Source organism: Triticum dicoccoides, chromosome 5B (genome assembly GCF_002162155.2).
Source record: "Triticum dicoccoides isolate Atlit2015 ecotype Zavitan chromosome 5B, WEW_v2.0, whole genome shotgun sequence".
Taxonomy (NCBI): domain Eukaryota; kingdom Viridiplantae; phylum Streptophyta; class Magnoliopsida; order Poales; family Poaceae; genus Triticum; species Triticum dicoccoides.
Window position 1 is genome coordinate 553,201,310 of NC_041389.1, and position 15,629 is coordinate 553,216,938.

At 47.3% G+C, this 15,629-nt stretch overlaps 1 protein-coding gene across 1 annotated transcript; it reads right to left on the reverse strand.

Moving 5' to 3' along the window:
- Positions 1-13,630: 13,630 nt before the first annotated feature.
- Positions 13,631-14,961, reverse strand: LOC119306123 (peroxidase 2-like). The gene is made up of 2 exons (XM_037582443.1): positions 14,586-14,961; positions 13,631-14,494 (listed from the first exon to the last, which is right to left on the reverse strand). The coding sequence occupies exons 1-2, from the start codon at positions 14,919-14,921 to the stop codon at positions 13,751-13,753; spliced, it is 1,080 nt and encodes a 359-aa protein (XP_037438340.1). The 5' UTR covers positions 14,922-14,961; the 3' UTR covers positions 13,631-13,750.
- Between the last annotated feature and the right edge of the window lie 668 nt (positions 14,962-15,629).

Below are 15,629 nucleotides of genomic sequence, written 5' to 3' on the forward strand. Positions count from 1 at the left end.
ATGCAGGGCGTCACAGTAGCAGGGCTTCGCCTATACTACGAGAGAGAGACGTAACGGGGAGAGGGGAAAGCACCAAAGGCTGAGCTATGAAATCCCTCCTCTCCCCCACTATATATAGGAGGGCCAAGGGGGGGTGGTGCACAGCCTAGGAGATCCAATCTCCTAGGTGCGGTGGCCAGGGGAGGTTTCCCTCCCCCCCAAGGCACTTAGGGGTGCCTTCCACTAGTGGGACTCCTCCCCATGGAAACCCTAGGTGCATGGGCCTATAGGGGCTGGTGCCCTTGGCCCATATAGGCCAAGGCGCACTCCCTACAGCCCATGTGGCCCCTCGGGACAGGTGGCCCCACCCGGTGGGCCCCCGGGACCCCTCCGGTGGTCCCGGTACAATACTGATAACCCCGAAACTTGTCCTGATGGCCGAAACAGCACTTCCTATATATAATTCTTTACTTCCAGACCATTCCGGAACTCCTCGTGACGTCCGGGATCTCATCCGGGACTCCGAACAATATTCGGGTTACTGCATACACATATCTTCATAACCCTAGCGTCACCGAACCTTAAGTGTGTAGACCCTACGGGTTCGGGAGACATGCAGACATGACCGAGATGTTCTCCGGTCAATAACCAACAGCGGGATCTGGATACCCATGATGGCTCCCACATGTTCCACGATGATCTCATCGGATGAACCACGATGTCAAGGACTTAATCAATCCCGTATTCAATTCCCTTTGTCTATCGGTATGTTACTTGCCCGAGATTCGATCGTCGGTATCCAATACCTTGTTCAATCTCGTTACCGGCAAGTCTCTTTACTCATTCCGTAACACATCATCCCGTGATCAACTCCTTGGTCACATTGCGCATATGATGATGTCCTACCGAGTGGGCCCAGAGATACCTCTCCGTTTACACGGAGTGACAAATCCAAGTCTCGATTCGTGCCAACCCAACAGACACTTTCAGAGATACCTGTAATGCACCTTTATAGTCACCCAGTTACGTTGTGACGTTTGATACACCCAAAGCATTCCTACGGTATCCGGAGTTGCACAATCTCATGGTCTAAGGAAATGATACTTGACATTAGAAAAGCTTTAGCATACGAACTATATGATCTTTGTGCTAGGCTTAGGATTAGGTCTTGTCCATCACATCATTCTTCTAATGATGTGATCCCGTTATCAATGACATCCAATGTCCATGGTCAGGAAACCGTAACCATCTATTGATCAACGAGCTAGTCAACTAGAGGCTTACTAGGGACATGGTTGTGGTCTATGTATTCACACGTGTATTACGATTTCCGGTTAATACAGTTATAGCATGAATAAAAGACAATTATCATGAACAAGGAAATATAATAATAACTAATTTATTATTGCCTCTAGGGCATATTTCCAACAGTCTCCCACTTGCACTAGAGTCAATAATCTAGTTCACATCGCCATGTGATTAACACTCACAGGTCACATCGCCATGTGACTAATACCCAAGAGTTTACTAGAGTCAGTAGTGTAGTTCACATCACTATGTGATTAACACTCAATGAGTTTTATGTTTTATCATGTTGCTTGTGAGAGAGGTTTTCGTCAACGGGTCTGAACATTTCAGATCCGTGTGTGCTTTACAAATCTCTATGTCATTTCCTAGATGTAGCTACCACACTCTATTTGAAGCTATTCCAAATAACTGTTCTACTTGGAGTTATTCTAAATTGTTGCTCCATTATACGTATCCGGTATCTCTATCGGAGCTATCTGGATAGGTGTTAAGCTTGCATCGACATAACCCTTTACGACGAACTCTTTTACCACCTCCATAATCGAGAAAAATTCCTTAGTCCACTAGTTACTAAGGATAACTTTGACCGCTGTCCTGTGATCCATTCTTGGATCACTCTGGTACCCCTTGACTGACTCATGGCAAGGCACACTTCAGGTGCGGTACACAGCATAGCATACTGTAGAGCCTATGTCTTAAGCATAGGGGACGACCTTCGTCCTTTCTCTCTATTCTGCCGTGGTCGAGATTTAAGTCTTAACTTCATACCTTATAAATCAGGCAAGAACTCCTTCTTTGACCGATCCATCTTGAACACCTTCAAGATCATGTCAAGGTATGTGCTCATTTGAAAGGTACCATTAAGCGTTTTGATCTATCCTTATAGATCTTGATGCTCAATGTTCAAGTAGCTTAATCCAGGCTTTCCATTGAAAAACACTTTCAAATAACCCTATATGCTTTCCAGAAATTCTACATCATTTCTGATCCATAATATGTCAACAACATATACTTATCGGAAATTCTATAGTGCTCCCACTCACTTCTTTGGAAATACCAGTTTCTCATAAACTTTGTATAAACCCAAAATCTTTGATCATCTCATCAAAGCATACATTCCAACTCCGAGATGCTTACTCCAGTCCTCAGAAGGATAGCTGGAGCTTTGCATACTTATTAGCATCTTTCAGGATTGACGAAACCTTCCGGTTGTATCACATACAACCTTTCCTCAAGAAAATAGTCGAGGAAACTATGTTTTGATATCTTATCTGCAAGATTTCATAAATAATGCAGTAATCACTAATATAATTCCAACAGACTCTTAGCATCGCTACGAGTGAGAAAGTCTCACTGTAGTCAACTCCTTGAACTTGTCGGAAAACATCTTAACGACAAGTCGAGCTTTCTTAACGGTGATACTTACCATCATTGTCCGTCTTCCTTTTAAAATCCATATGTACCTAACAGCCTTACGACCATCAAGTAGTTCTTCCAAAGTCTACACTTTGTTTTCATACATGGATCCTCTCTCGGATTTTATGGCCTCAAGCCATTTATCGGAATCTGGGCCCACCATCGCTTCTCCATAGCTCGTAGGTTCATTGTTGTCTAGCAACATGACCTTCAAGACAGGATTACCGTACCACTCTGAAGTAGTACGTATCCTTGTCACCCTACGAGGTACGGTAGTGACTTGATCCGAAACTTCATGATAACTATCATAAGCTTCCACTTCAATTGGTGTAGGTGCCACAGGAACAACTTCCTGTGCCCTGCTACACACTAGTTGAAGTGATGGTTCATTAACCTCATCAAGTCTCCACCATCCTCCCACTCAACTTTTCGAGAGAAACTTTTCCTCGAGAATGGACCTGATTCTAGAAACAATCCCTTATTGCTTTCGAACCTGAATTAGGAGGTATACCCAACTATTTTGGGTGTCCTATGAAGATGCATTTATCCGCTTTGGGTTCGAGCTTATCAACCTGAAACTTTTCCACATAAGCGTCGCAGTCCCAAACTTTTAAGAAATGACAGCTTAGGTTTCTCTAAACCATAATTCATACGGTGTCGTCTCAACGGAATTACGTGGTGCCCTAATTAAAGTGAATGTGGTTGTCTCTAATGCCTAACCCATAAATTATCGTGGTAATCCGATAAGAGACATCATGGTATGCATCATATCCAATAGGGTGCAGTTATGATGTACGGACACACCATCGCACCATGGTGTTCCTGGCTGTATTGGTTGTGAAACAACTTCCACAATGTCTTAATTCTGTGCCAAACTCGTAATTCAGATATTCATCTCTATGATCATATCATAGATCTTTTATCCTCTTGTCACAATGATCTTCTACTTCACTCTGAAATTACTTGAACCATTCAATAATTCAGACTTGTGTTTCATCAAGTAAATATTCTCAACATCTACTCGAATCATCTGTGAAGTAAGAACATAACGATGTTCACTTCATGCCTCAGCACTCATTGGACTGCACACATCAAAATGTGTTACTTCCAACAAGTTGCTATCTTGTTCCATTTTACTGAAACCGAGGCTTTCAGTCATCTTGCCCATGTGGTATGATTTGCATGTCTCAAGTGATTCAAAATCAAGCGAGTACAAAACGGTCCATTTGCATGGAGTTTCTTCATGCATATATACCAATAGACATGGTTCGCATGCCTCAAACTTTTCAAAAACGAGTGAGTCCAAAGATCCATCAACATGGAGCTTCTTCATGCGTTTTATACCGATATGACTTACGTGGCAGTGCCACAAGTAGGTGGTACTATCATTACTATCTTTTGGCATGAAAATGTGTATCACTACGATCGAGATTCAATAAACCATTCCTTTAGGTGCAAGACCATTGAAGGTATTATTCAAATAAACAGAGTAACCATTATTCTCCTTAAATGAATAACCGTATTGCGATAGACATAATCCAATCATGTCTATGCTCAACGCAAACACCAAATGAAAATTATTCAGGTTTAATACTAATCTTGATGGTAGAGGGAGCGTGCGATGCTTGATCACATCAAGCTTGGAAAAACTTCCAACACATATCGTCAGCTCACCTTTAGCTAGTCTCCGTTTATTCCGTAGCTTTTATTTCGAGTTACTAACACTTAGCAACCGAACCGGTATCTAATACCCTGGTGCTACTAGGAGTACTAGTAAAGTACACATTAACATAATTTATATCCAATATACTTCTATCGACCTTGCCAGCCTTCTCATATACCAAGCATCTAGGGTAATTCTGCTCCAGTGGCCGTTCCCCTTATTACAAAAGCACTCAGTCTCGGGTTTGGGTTCAACCTTGGGTTTTTTCACTAGAGCAGCAGCTGAATTGCCGTTTCATGAAGTATCCCTTCTTGCCCTTGCCCTTCTTGAAACTAGTGGTCTCACTGACCATCAACGATTGATGCTCCCTTTTGATTTCTACTTTCGCGGAGTCAAACATCGCGAATATCTCAAGGATCATCATATATGTCCCTGATATATCATAGTTCATCACGAAGCTCTAGCAGCTTGGTGGTAATGACTTCGGAGAAACATCACTATCTTATCTGGAAGATTAACTCCCACTCGATTCAAATGATTGTCGCACTAAGACAATCTGAGCACAAGCTCAACAATTGAGTTTCTCTCCTTAGTTTGCAGGCTAAGAAAATCGTCGGAGGTCTCATACCTCTTGACGTGGGCACAAGCCTTAAATCCTAATTTCAGCCCTCAAAACATCTCATATGTCTCGTGATGTTTCAAAAACATCTTTGGTGCCTCAACTCTAAACCGTTTAACTGAACTATCACGTAGTTATCAAAATGTGTATGTCAGATGTTCGCAATATCCACAGACAACGTTCGAGGTTCAACACACCGAGCGGTGCATTAAGGACATAAGCCTTCTAAGAAGCAATGAGGACAATCCTCAGTTTACGGACCTAGTCCGCATAATTGCTACTATCAACTTTCAACTAATTTTTCTCTCGGAACATATCTAAACAGTAGAACTATAGCGTGAGCTACGACATAATTTGCAAAAAACCTTTTGACTATGTTCAGAATAATTAAGTTCATCTTATGAACTCCCACTCAGATAGACATCCCTCTAGTCATCTAAGTGATTACATGATCCGAGTGAACTAGGCCGTGTCCGATTAACACGTGAGACGGACTAGTCAACGTCGGTGAACATCTTCATGTTGATCGTATCTTCTATACGACTCATGCTCGACCTTTCGGTCTCTGTGTTCCGAGGCCATGTCTTCACATGCTAGGCTCGTCAAGTTAACCCTAAGTGTTTTTGCTGTGTAAAACTGTCTTACACCCATTGTATGTGAACGTAAGAATCTATCACACCCGATTAACACGTGGTGCTTCGAAACGACGAACTGTAGCAACGGTGCACAGTTAGGGGAGAACACTTCTTGAAATTTTAATGAGGGATCATCTTATTTACTACCGTCGTTCTAAGCAAATAAGATGTATAAACATGATAAACATCACATGCAATCAAATAATAGTGACATGATATGGCCAATATCATATAGCTCCTTTGATCTCCATCTTGGGGCTCCATGATCATCTTGTCACCGGTATGACACCATGATCTCCATCATCATGATCTCCATCATCGTGTCTTCTTGAAGTTGTCTCGTCATCGACATGCAAGTTGTGATTCCCTTGACAAGAACATGATCAATCTCATACATCACATATATCATTCATCACATCCTTTTGGCCATATCACATCACATAGTATACCCTGCAAAAACAAGTTAGACGTCCTCTAATTGTTGTTTGCATGTTTTACGTGGCTGCTATGGGTTTCTAGCAAGAACGTTTCTTACCTATGCAAAGACCACAACGTGATATGCCAATTGCTATTTACCCTTCATAAGGACCCTTTTCATCGAATCCGATCCGACTAAAGTAGGAGAGACAGACACCCGCTAGCCACCTTATGCAACTAGTGCATGTTTGTCGATGGAACCGGTCTCACGTAAGAATACGTGTAAGGTTGGTTCGGGCCGCTTCATCCCACGATGCCGCCGAATCAAGATAAGACTAGTAACGGCAAGCATATTGAACAAAATCAACGCCCACAACTACTTTCTGTTCTACTCGTGCATAGAATCTACGCAATAGACCTAGCTCATGATGCCACTGTTGGAGAACGTAGCAGAAATTCAAAATTTTCCTACGTGTCACCAAGATCTATCTATGGAGAGACTAGCAACGAGGGGAAGGAGAGTGCATCTACATACCCTTGTAGATCGCTAAGCGGAAGCGTTCAAGTGAACGGGGTTGATGAAGTCGTACTCGTCGTGATTCAAATCACCGATGATCAAGTGCCGAACGCACGGCACCTCCGCGTTCAACACACGTACAGCCCAGTGACGTCTCCCATGCCTTGGTCCAGCAAGGAGAGAGGGAGAGGTTGATGAAGATTCAGCAACACGACGGCGTGGTGGTGAATGCAGGGCGTCACAGTAGCAGGGCTTCGCCTATACTACGAGAGAGAGACGTAACGGGGAGAGGGGAAAGCACCAAAGGCTGAGCTATGAAATCCCTCCTCTCCCCCACTATATATAGGAGGGCCAAGGGGGGGTGGTGCGCAGCCTAGGAGATCCAATCTCCTAGGTGCGGCGGCCAGGGGAGGTTTCCCTCCCCCCCAAGGCACTTAGGGGTGCCTTCCACTAGTGGGACTCCTCCCCATGGAAACCCTAGGCGCATGGGCCTATAGGGGCTGGTGCCCTTGGCCCATATAGGCCAAGGCGCACTCCCTACAGCCCATGTGGCCCCCCGGGACAGGTGGCCCCACCCGGTGGGCCCCTGGGACCCCTCCGGTGGTCCCGGTACAATACCGATAACCCCGAAACTTGTCCCGATGGCCGAAACATCACTTCCTATATATAATTCTTTACTTCCGGACCATTCCGGAACTCCTCGTGACGTCCGGGATCTCATCCGGGACTCCAAACAATATTCGGCTTACTGCATACACATATCTTCATAACCCTAGCGTCACCGAACCTTAAGTGTGTAGACCCTACGGGTTCGGGAGACATGCAGACATGACCGAGATGTTCTCCGGTCAATAACCAACAGCGGGATCTGGATACCCATGATGGCTCCCACATGTTCTACGATGATCTCATCGGATGAACCACGATGTCAAGGACTTAATCAATCCCGTATTCAATTCCCTTTGTCTATCGGTATGTTACTTGCCCGAGATTCGATCGTCGGTATCCAATACCTTGTTCAATCTCGTTACCGACAAGTCTCTTTACTCGTTCCGTAACACATCATCACGTGATCAACTCCTTGGTCACATTGCGCATATGATGATGTCCTACCGAGTGGGCCCAGAGATACCTCTCCGTTTACACGGAGTGACAAATCCCAGTCTCGATTCGTGCCAACCCAACAGACACTTTCAGAGATACCTGTAATGCACCTTTATAGTCACCCAGTTACGTTGTGACGTTTGATACACCCAAAGCATTCCTACGGTATCCGGGAGTTGCACAATCTCATGGTCTAAGGAAATGATACTTGACATTAGAAAAGCTTTAGCATACGAACTATACGATCTTTGTGCTAGGCTTAGGATTAGGTCTTGTCCGTCACATCATTCTTCTAATGATGTGATCCCGTTATCAATGACATCCAATGTCCATGGTCAGGAAACCGTAACCATCTATTGATCAACGAGCTAGTCAACTAGAGGCTTACTAGGGACATGGTTGTGGTCTATGTATTCACACGTGTATTACGATTTCTGGTTAATACAGTTATAGCATGAATAAAAGACAATTATCATGAACAAGGAAATATAATAATAACTAATTTATTATTGCCTCTAGGGCATATTTCCAACACATGGTACCCCAGGCCTCTCCCCTCCCTCCCCCACCTCCCCCGTCGCCCCCGTGCGGCGATCGGGGGGCTCCAAATCCGGCGCTTCTAGCCCCCTCCCCACCCTTCCCCGCCTCCCCCGCCGCCGCCCCAGGGCTCGAACGGGTAAAGCCCGACCGGAGCCGGCGGCGGCGGGGCCCTCACGTTCCCATGGTGGCTAGGGTTGGCGCGGCGCACCCGCTCCATCCAGGGCGCGGCGCGGGTGCCGGGCGTCGCGGCACGGCGGCGCATGGGGTCGTGGTGGGCTCCGGTGTTCCTATCGGGCTTCGGGCGGCGTGGTTGGTGGCAAGGCGTGCGGTGGTTGCTGCGGCGGCGGGGATGGCCGACCAGATCTGCGCGGTGGCGGTTGCTCGCGGCGCGGGCTGGGAGCGGCAAGGGCCTGCCGGCAGCGCGCGGCGGCTGATGCGCTCGTCATCGGCATGGTGGCGGTGGTGGTGTTGTGTGCCGGCCGGATTTCACCTTTTTTCTGGCCGGCGGCGCGGGTTTGAGGCCCCGGCCCGACGCGGCTGCGGTCGCGGTTGTGGGCGGCAGCGGCGTGGTGGCTTCGCCGTGCCGGCTCCACAGCAGCTCGGCGGGTCAACTGGGGCGGCGGCTGGCTTTCCGGCGTCAGCTTGTCTCTAGGCGGCCCATTTCGACCTTCGTCCCTCTCCTCGTCGACTGGTGCTACCTTCGTCGAAGGTTCATCCCTCCCCCGACTTCGGTCCATCGCTCGTCTCGCGCCCGGTAGCAGGACCGACCTCGTCTCGCGCCCGGCAGCAGGCCCATGCTCGTCTCGTGCCCGGCAGCAGGACCATGCTCGTCTCGCGCCCGGCTGCAGGACGGGTCGATGGAGGCCAATTTTGGCCGGCCTCTGGGTTTCGGCGTTGGGGGCAGCCCAGGGGTGCGAAAGGCGGTTCCTTTCCGCTTGTATCTTTGGTTGGGGTAGCGGTGGGTCTCGAGTGAGGTGGTGTCCAGGTCTTGGATGCCAGGGCGGCGGCCCTGGTGGTGGCTCCGCGGTGCTCTTGGGCAGAGCCCGTGGTTAGGTGCTGCCTGGTGGCCATGGCCGTGTGGGCGGCGTGGTCAATGGGATGTGGCGTCCGGTGGTGGTGAGTGTTGGCCGGGGTGAAAACCTGTTCTATCTTCGGATGGACTGGCGGCGACGAAGCTCGCTCCCTTCTTGAAGGCGCCGTCGCGGCTCTCATTGCCCGTCGTGTTGCTCCAGGGGAAACTCTGATCCTCGGGTCGGGCGGTGACGGCGTTCTGGTGTCGTAGCCTTCCTGAAGGCGCCGCTTTGGAGCACACGGTTCGTCATATGCGGCTTCTTCTTTTCGCGATGGCGTGTCCATGGTTGAGGCCTCCGGTTGCTCTTGTAGTACTAGGGGTAGTGTTGCTGCGCTCAGCGCCTATGTATCCAGCCTTGGATGTGTGCATGTGTTGTGGTGGTGTGCGTTTGTATCTGAGCTGTGGTCGGTCATTACTTTATATATAAAGCGGGGTGAAAGCCTTTTTCGATAACATGGTATCCCATCATCATATTGAAGTATGCTGGTGATTGGGTACCGAGCACCTTTTATGATAGAAGTTTGCCGTGCGTTTTTGTCGACTGTTGAAGAAGAGAGGATTGTACTCCTCCATTCGAAAATACTTGTCGGAATAGATTAAAATGAATGTATCTAGGACTAAAATACGTCTAGATACATTCATTTCTTTGATAAGTATTTTTGGATGAAGAGAGTATTTGATAGGCGACTGCAAGAACGGATAGTCATCAAGCAAGATAGATGCGCACAAGAATGCTCGGGAGGCGTGACAATGGCACGCCCCAGCCACAAGTGCTTGTAATAAGGCTATCTCGTTAGCTCTCGACTTGAATGTGCCGACAATGCAGGTGGCTTCTGACTGTTCTGTGGTGGTGAAATACTATGAGCATGCTTGGATACGTTTTAGTCCCATGACTAAAAGTAGTGGGACTAAAACTTGCTAGTCTCACCCATGCTTGGATCCAAATACTAAAGAGACTAAAATCTAGTTATTGAGCATTTATTATCCTCCAAACCCTCCAATCCAGAACTAAGGAGGGGAATTAAATGAGGAGAGAGAGAGCTAATACATATTTTAGTAGGTCTCCCATGACTAAAAAATTTTAGCCTCAAGACTAGTCCTAGCCTCTTTTTAGTTAGGGGTGCTTGGAACTTTAGCCTCTAAAAGAGACTATTTTTAGTCAGACTAAAAATAGTCCCTTGTATCCAAGCACCCTCTATATCAATACTGTCGCTCCATGCAGGTATGCAGCCATACTTCCCGAGATTATACATCGCCGGGCCACTTTCTCGGGGATCGATTTTAAAGCATGAAAAGAGGCGGCATAATTCTCAGGCTCGTCAGTTGGCTAAGGCTTGTCTACCCTGGCTGCAGAGCGTCATTTGTGTCTAAATTATGTAACTGGATTTATTTATTTTTTGAGAGCATGTTAAAAGTGTATCATATTTTTATAGAAGGCAAAACAATAATTGCAAGAAACCAGACTTAAATGCGAACATCGAAGCTGACAAACACCACTCCTACACCAACCTAGACGCACAGGGCTACACTCTCACAAAAAGATCTAGACCTCCAACACCAAGCCCTGCACTAGCCCAATCTGTGATCTCAGCTCGAATGCACGCCACAAGCTGGGGAGGTGGCATCTGATCACGTGGCCTGTTGAACACCCTAACGTTTCGCTGCTTCCACAAAGCCCAAGCTGTTCCAATGATAAAGGAGTCAAAACCTCGCCGCACTTTGCCCTGAAGCCTCAACCTCTGCTCCGTCCACCAGGCCATGAAAGTTATGTTTGTGTCCGGCGCGATAATGTTGAGCTGGAAGGAGTCGAGGCAGTGGTGCCACACCTCGCGAGCATACACACATTGAATCAAGATGTGATCCACGTTGTCTTCCTCTTGGAGGCAAGTGAAGCACGGCGGCGTCTCCTCTTGGAGACCATGCCTGGCACGTCTGTCCACTAGTAGAAAAAGGGCCTATTGTCCCGGTTCACAAGGGCCTTTAGTCCCAGTTTTGGAACCGGGACTAAAGGGTTGTTACTAAAGCCTCCCCCTTTAGTCTCGGTTCTTACACGAATCGGGACTAAAGGCCTTCCACGTGGCCGCTGCCTGAAGGCCCACCTTTAGTCCAGGTTGGTCCAACCGGTACTAAAGGAAATTTTATGATTTTTTTTTTAAATCTTTTTTAAATTTTTTTGAATTTTTTTTGGATTTTCAATTTTGTGAATTATTTTAACCTCTAATCTCTAATCACCCCTCATCATTGCTCAATTTAACCTCTAATCTCTAATCGCCCCTCATCATTCCAAATCATCTAACTTCCCGGACGGTCTCCCATCCTCTCACTACTCCAGCCTATGACCATCTTCTCACTACTCCAGCCTGAGCACGCTTAACTTCCGAGTTCTATTCTCCCTCGTTTCCAAGTCTGCACTTGTTGTTTTTCTGGCAATAGTAAGATGTCAATCCTATTAACCCTCAGGAATTTAGCTTGAGCATGAAGTCACACATTTCACTGTTTGAGTTTGAAACTATTGTTCTAAAAAACAATAATTATTTAGTAACACTAATATTTTTTGAATAAGTAGTTTGACCACAGTTTGACCAGATTTGACCAAAATTCAAAAAAACTAAAATAATTATTTAGTAACACTAATATTTCCTGAATAAGTAGCTTGACCATTGTTTGACCATAGTTTGACCACAGTTTGAACAGATTTGACCACAGTTTGACCAGATTTGACCAAAATTCAAAAAAAACTGAAATAATTATTTAGTAACACTAATATTTTTGAATAATTATTTAGTAACACTATTACTTCTTGAATAAGTAGTTTGACCATAGTTTGACCAAATTTAACAAAAATTCAAAAAAATTGAAATTTGAGCATAACTTTTTTTCCTTTTAGAATTTGAGGATTCTAAAAATTTGCAAACAGGCCATAGGCCGTCAAAATCGGATGCGGAATTTTGTGCTGAACATTTTGATATATTATACGTTTTCTTCTGACATCGTATGCAAAAGTTATAGCCGTTTTACATTTTCCCTACACTTTTTGCAAAACATGTCCAAATTTAAGTTTTTAAATTTTCCTAACTAGTAGATGTAGTAACATAACTACATCTCGAAGGATTTTAATTTTTGAAATTTTTATCATTTTCTTTTGCTTTTTACAAAACTGAAAAGGCGATGTGGGGGGGGGGAGGGGGGTAGAGTTTGAAAATTGGACTTTTAGTACCGGTTCGTGCCACGAACCGGTACTAATGCCTTAAACCCCATTAGTACCGGTTGGTGGCTCGAACCGGGACTAAAGGTCCAACCTTTAGTACCGGTTGGTGTCACGAACCGGTACTAATGGGCATCACACCCATTAGTATCGGTTCGTGGCACGAACCGGGACTAAAGGTCCGGTACTAATGCCTGTACGGTGCCCTAGTCGCTCGAACCGGGACTAATGCTCACATTAGTCCTGGTTCGTAATGCAACCGGGATTAATGCTCAGATGTCCAAAGCCGAAATTGAACCGCAAGCCAAGCAAAAATCTTGCACCGAAGGGGTGCCCAACTTCTCCAAATGCCCTCTGCCATAGGGAAGCGCTCCGGCCCCAGGCATAACCTTTGATGCACAGAACGCGCAGTATAGGAGCCGGAGATATCAGCCGGCCAAGAGAACTGGTCAGGACGCCGGTCGTTAGTCGGGACCGTGGCGATAGCCAAGCAGAGATTGGCCACCTGCATGTGCGCTGTGAAGGAGATATCACCTTGCACATCCTCTGTCCACGCATCGCCAGGCAAGGCCTGCCTGACCGATCTTCTCTTGCGAGCCCTAGTGTTTACTTGTATCCCACAAACCATTGTGGAATGAATAGATCAGCCCTGTTTCTGGAACTTTTTTTTCCTTTGACGAATAGTGAATCAATTTTTGTGGCATTCTAGAGAAATGACTGCAGCATTTTAGTGGTTCAATCATTTGTTAAGACCAAACAGACAATGATATCTTTATTAATACACCCACCCACACACACTGACTTTTAGTACTCCCTCCGTCTAGGTGAGTAAGGCTGGTCATAGTGGGGAGTAACTTAGACTAGTAACATACATATGTTACTAGTCTATGTTACTATCTTCATAGTGGGTAGTGTCATAGGTGTGGTAACATAGTTGCCTTCATTTATTACTTTGTAGACTCATTATGCATTGGAAACCGCTATGTGATGGTAACATATTATGTTACTCTATTTGCCTCTCTCCTCATTAACTACTTGCCACATCATCATTTTTGCTTATGTGGCATCTATGTTACTACCTATGTTACTCCCACTATGACCAGCCTAAGTCATCTTAGGTTGTGCACAGTGACCAAAGAGGAGGGGAAAACGAGATACTTTAATGTCATCAAGGAGTATGAGAAAACCAACAATGACATTCGCTGGACGAAGTTAGTACATCGAGCGATCCCACCATGGAGCCAGCCAACCACCACGCATTACTACTAGCCAACGCTAGTTGTTGACTCTCGAGCATACCTTTCTGATCTCTGCGCCTTGGTCGCCTCTGGTCTTGATCCCGATTTTTCCCATATTCTCCATGGCTTTCTCGAACTTTCTCTCCCACGTCCCTGCCCTGTTCGCGTTTTCTATTACCTGCGTCATCGTTTCCGTCGAGTTGAGCACGGCGTCCGAGGTGAAGAGCACTTTCCTGTCGATCACGTTCCGGTAGTACTGCTTGTCCAGGACATCGGGGGTCACATCATCTTGGTTCACGTTGGTGTTGTCGTTGCCGTTGCATTGGGCCCTGAGCTTGGCGGCAAATGCCGGCTCCATCTCAGGGAAGCGGCTGGAGAAGAACCTGCAGCTGGCGCGGCCGATGGTGTGCGCGCCGGAGAGCGTGACCATCTCGTTGAAGGTGAGCCCCTTGGCCGCGAAACTCGCCTGGAGCTCCGTGACGTTGGAGAAGGGCCCGGGCAGCTGGTCGGTCTCGTTGGCGAAGGACTCGCGCCCGTCGTAGCGGCCGCCCGGCATCGGGACGTTGATCCTACGGTTGCTGAGGAAGTAGGACGCGTCGCGGGCGGAGAAGGCGACGATGTCGGCGCATGAGACCCTGCTGGGGCAGGCGGCCTCGATCGCCGCCTTGGCCGCGTCGATCACCTCGAACCCACGAAGGCTGTTCTTGTTGGGAGGGCCTTCCCTCTCCGTGTCGCTGTTCTTGGAGTTGGTCGTGGTGAGGAGGACGGAAGCATCGCACCCCTGAATGTAATGAACATGTTAATCTTCTTAAATGACAATGCAGTTACTACTTCAATATAAGAAGAGATAGCGAGGAGCTGTGTGTGCGTACCCGAACGAAGCAGTCGTGGAAGAAGAGACGGATGAGGCCCGCACCAATGCCAGGGTTGGCGGCCACGGCCTCCCTCACGGCACCCCTCACGATCCCTTCCGCCCTGGGGCAGTAGGACGTCGACCTCCTGTTGTCGTAGTAGCCGTAGCTGAGTCCTAACCCCGCGGGAGAAGCCCCCCGCTGCCAGCGGTTCACCCTGGGGCCGCGAGCACAGAGCCGCGGGTTGAAGGTGGGTAACCTCATCCAACCGTTGAAGCAAATGCTGGCGCCCTCGCACGCCGCCGGCCCGGCGAGGAACGCGGCCAAGACGATGATCGCTGCGAGCTTGGTCGCCATCTTCTCTTGGCGCCGGTCAGTAGATAGATGGTCGTGTAACGTCGTGTGTTGTTTGCTCCGCCTGGGTTACGGGTGGCATATTTATAGGTCGTCGGGACGAAGGCAGTAGCCGCGTTTCGTGGGCGGTGCACGTTGCGATGGACCCGAGTTTCCACCGGACAGCTCAAGGTGCTGACCGGGGGCGTTCGATGCATCAAGTTGCGCTGTGTTTCAGTGATTGCGCGTCGGCCTCGAGCGCGCGGTGCCACTGTGCGTGGGGACACGCTAGGTTGAACGTTGAAAAGCTGCATGGGGTCGATCAGTGGCTCCGCCTTGCTGTCCTCGCCGGATTTGTTCATTGAGTGGAAAATGTCCACAACCACTCCATGCAGGCAGATTGCATTAACAGCTGCAGCAGCTGCTAGCTACTAACCGGATGCATTAACTCGAGCTGGTTTCGTTGACAGTTCACATGCATGCATGCATACGAGTGCTTTTACTACTACACCTCCGTTCTTCGAACTGCCCCACCGACATATATTTATGATCGGAGGCAGTAGTTTTTCTATCCATGCGAATATCTTCGAAAAAAAAATTTAATATCGTAAAGATACCAATTACACTCAGCCTTTGTACCAACAAGATGTTCAAGGACATCAGGGGGATACACACAGCCAAAAAAGAAAATAAAAAGAAGAAGAACAAAGGCTCTGGCACGGTGATCAATCA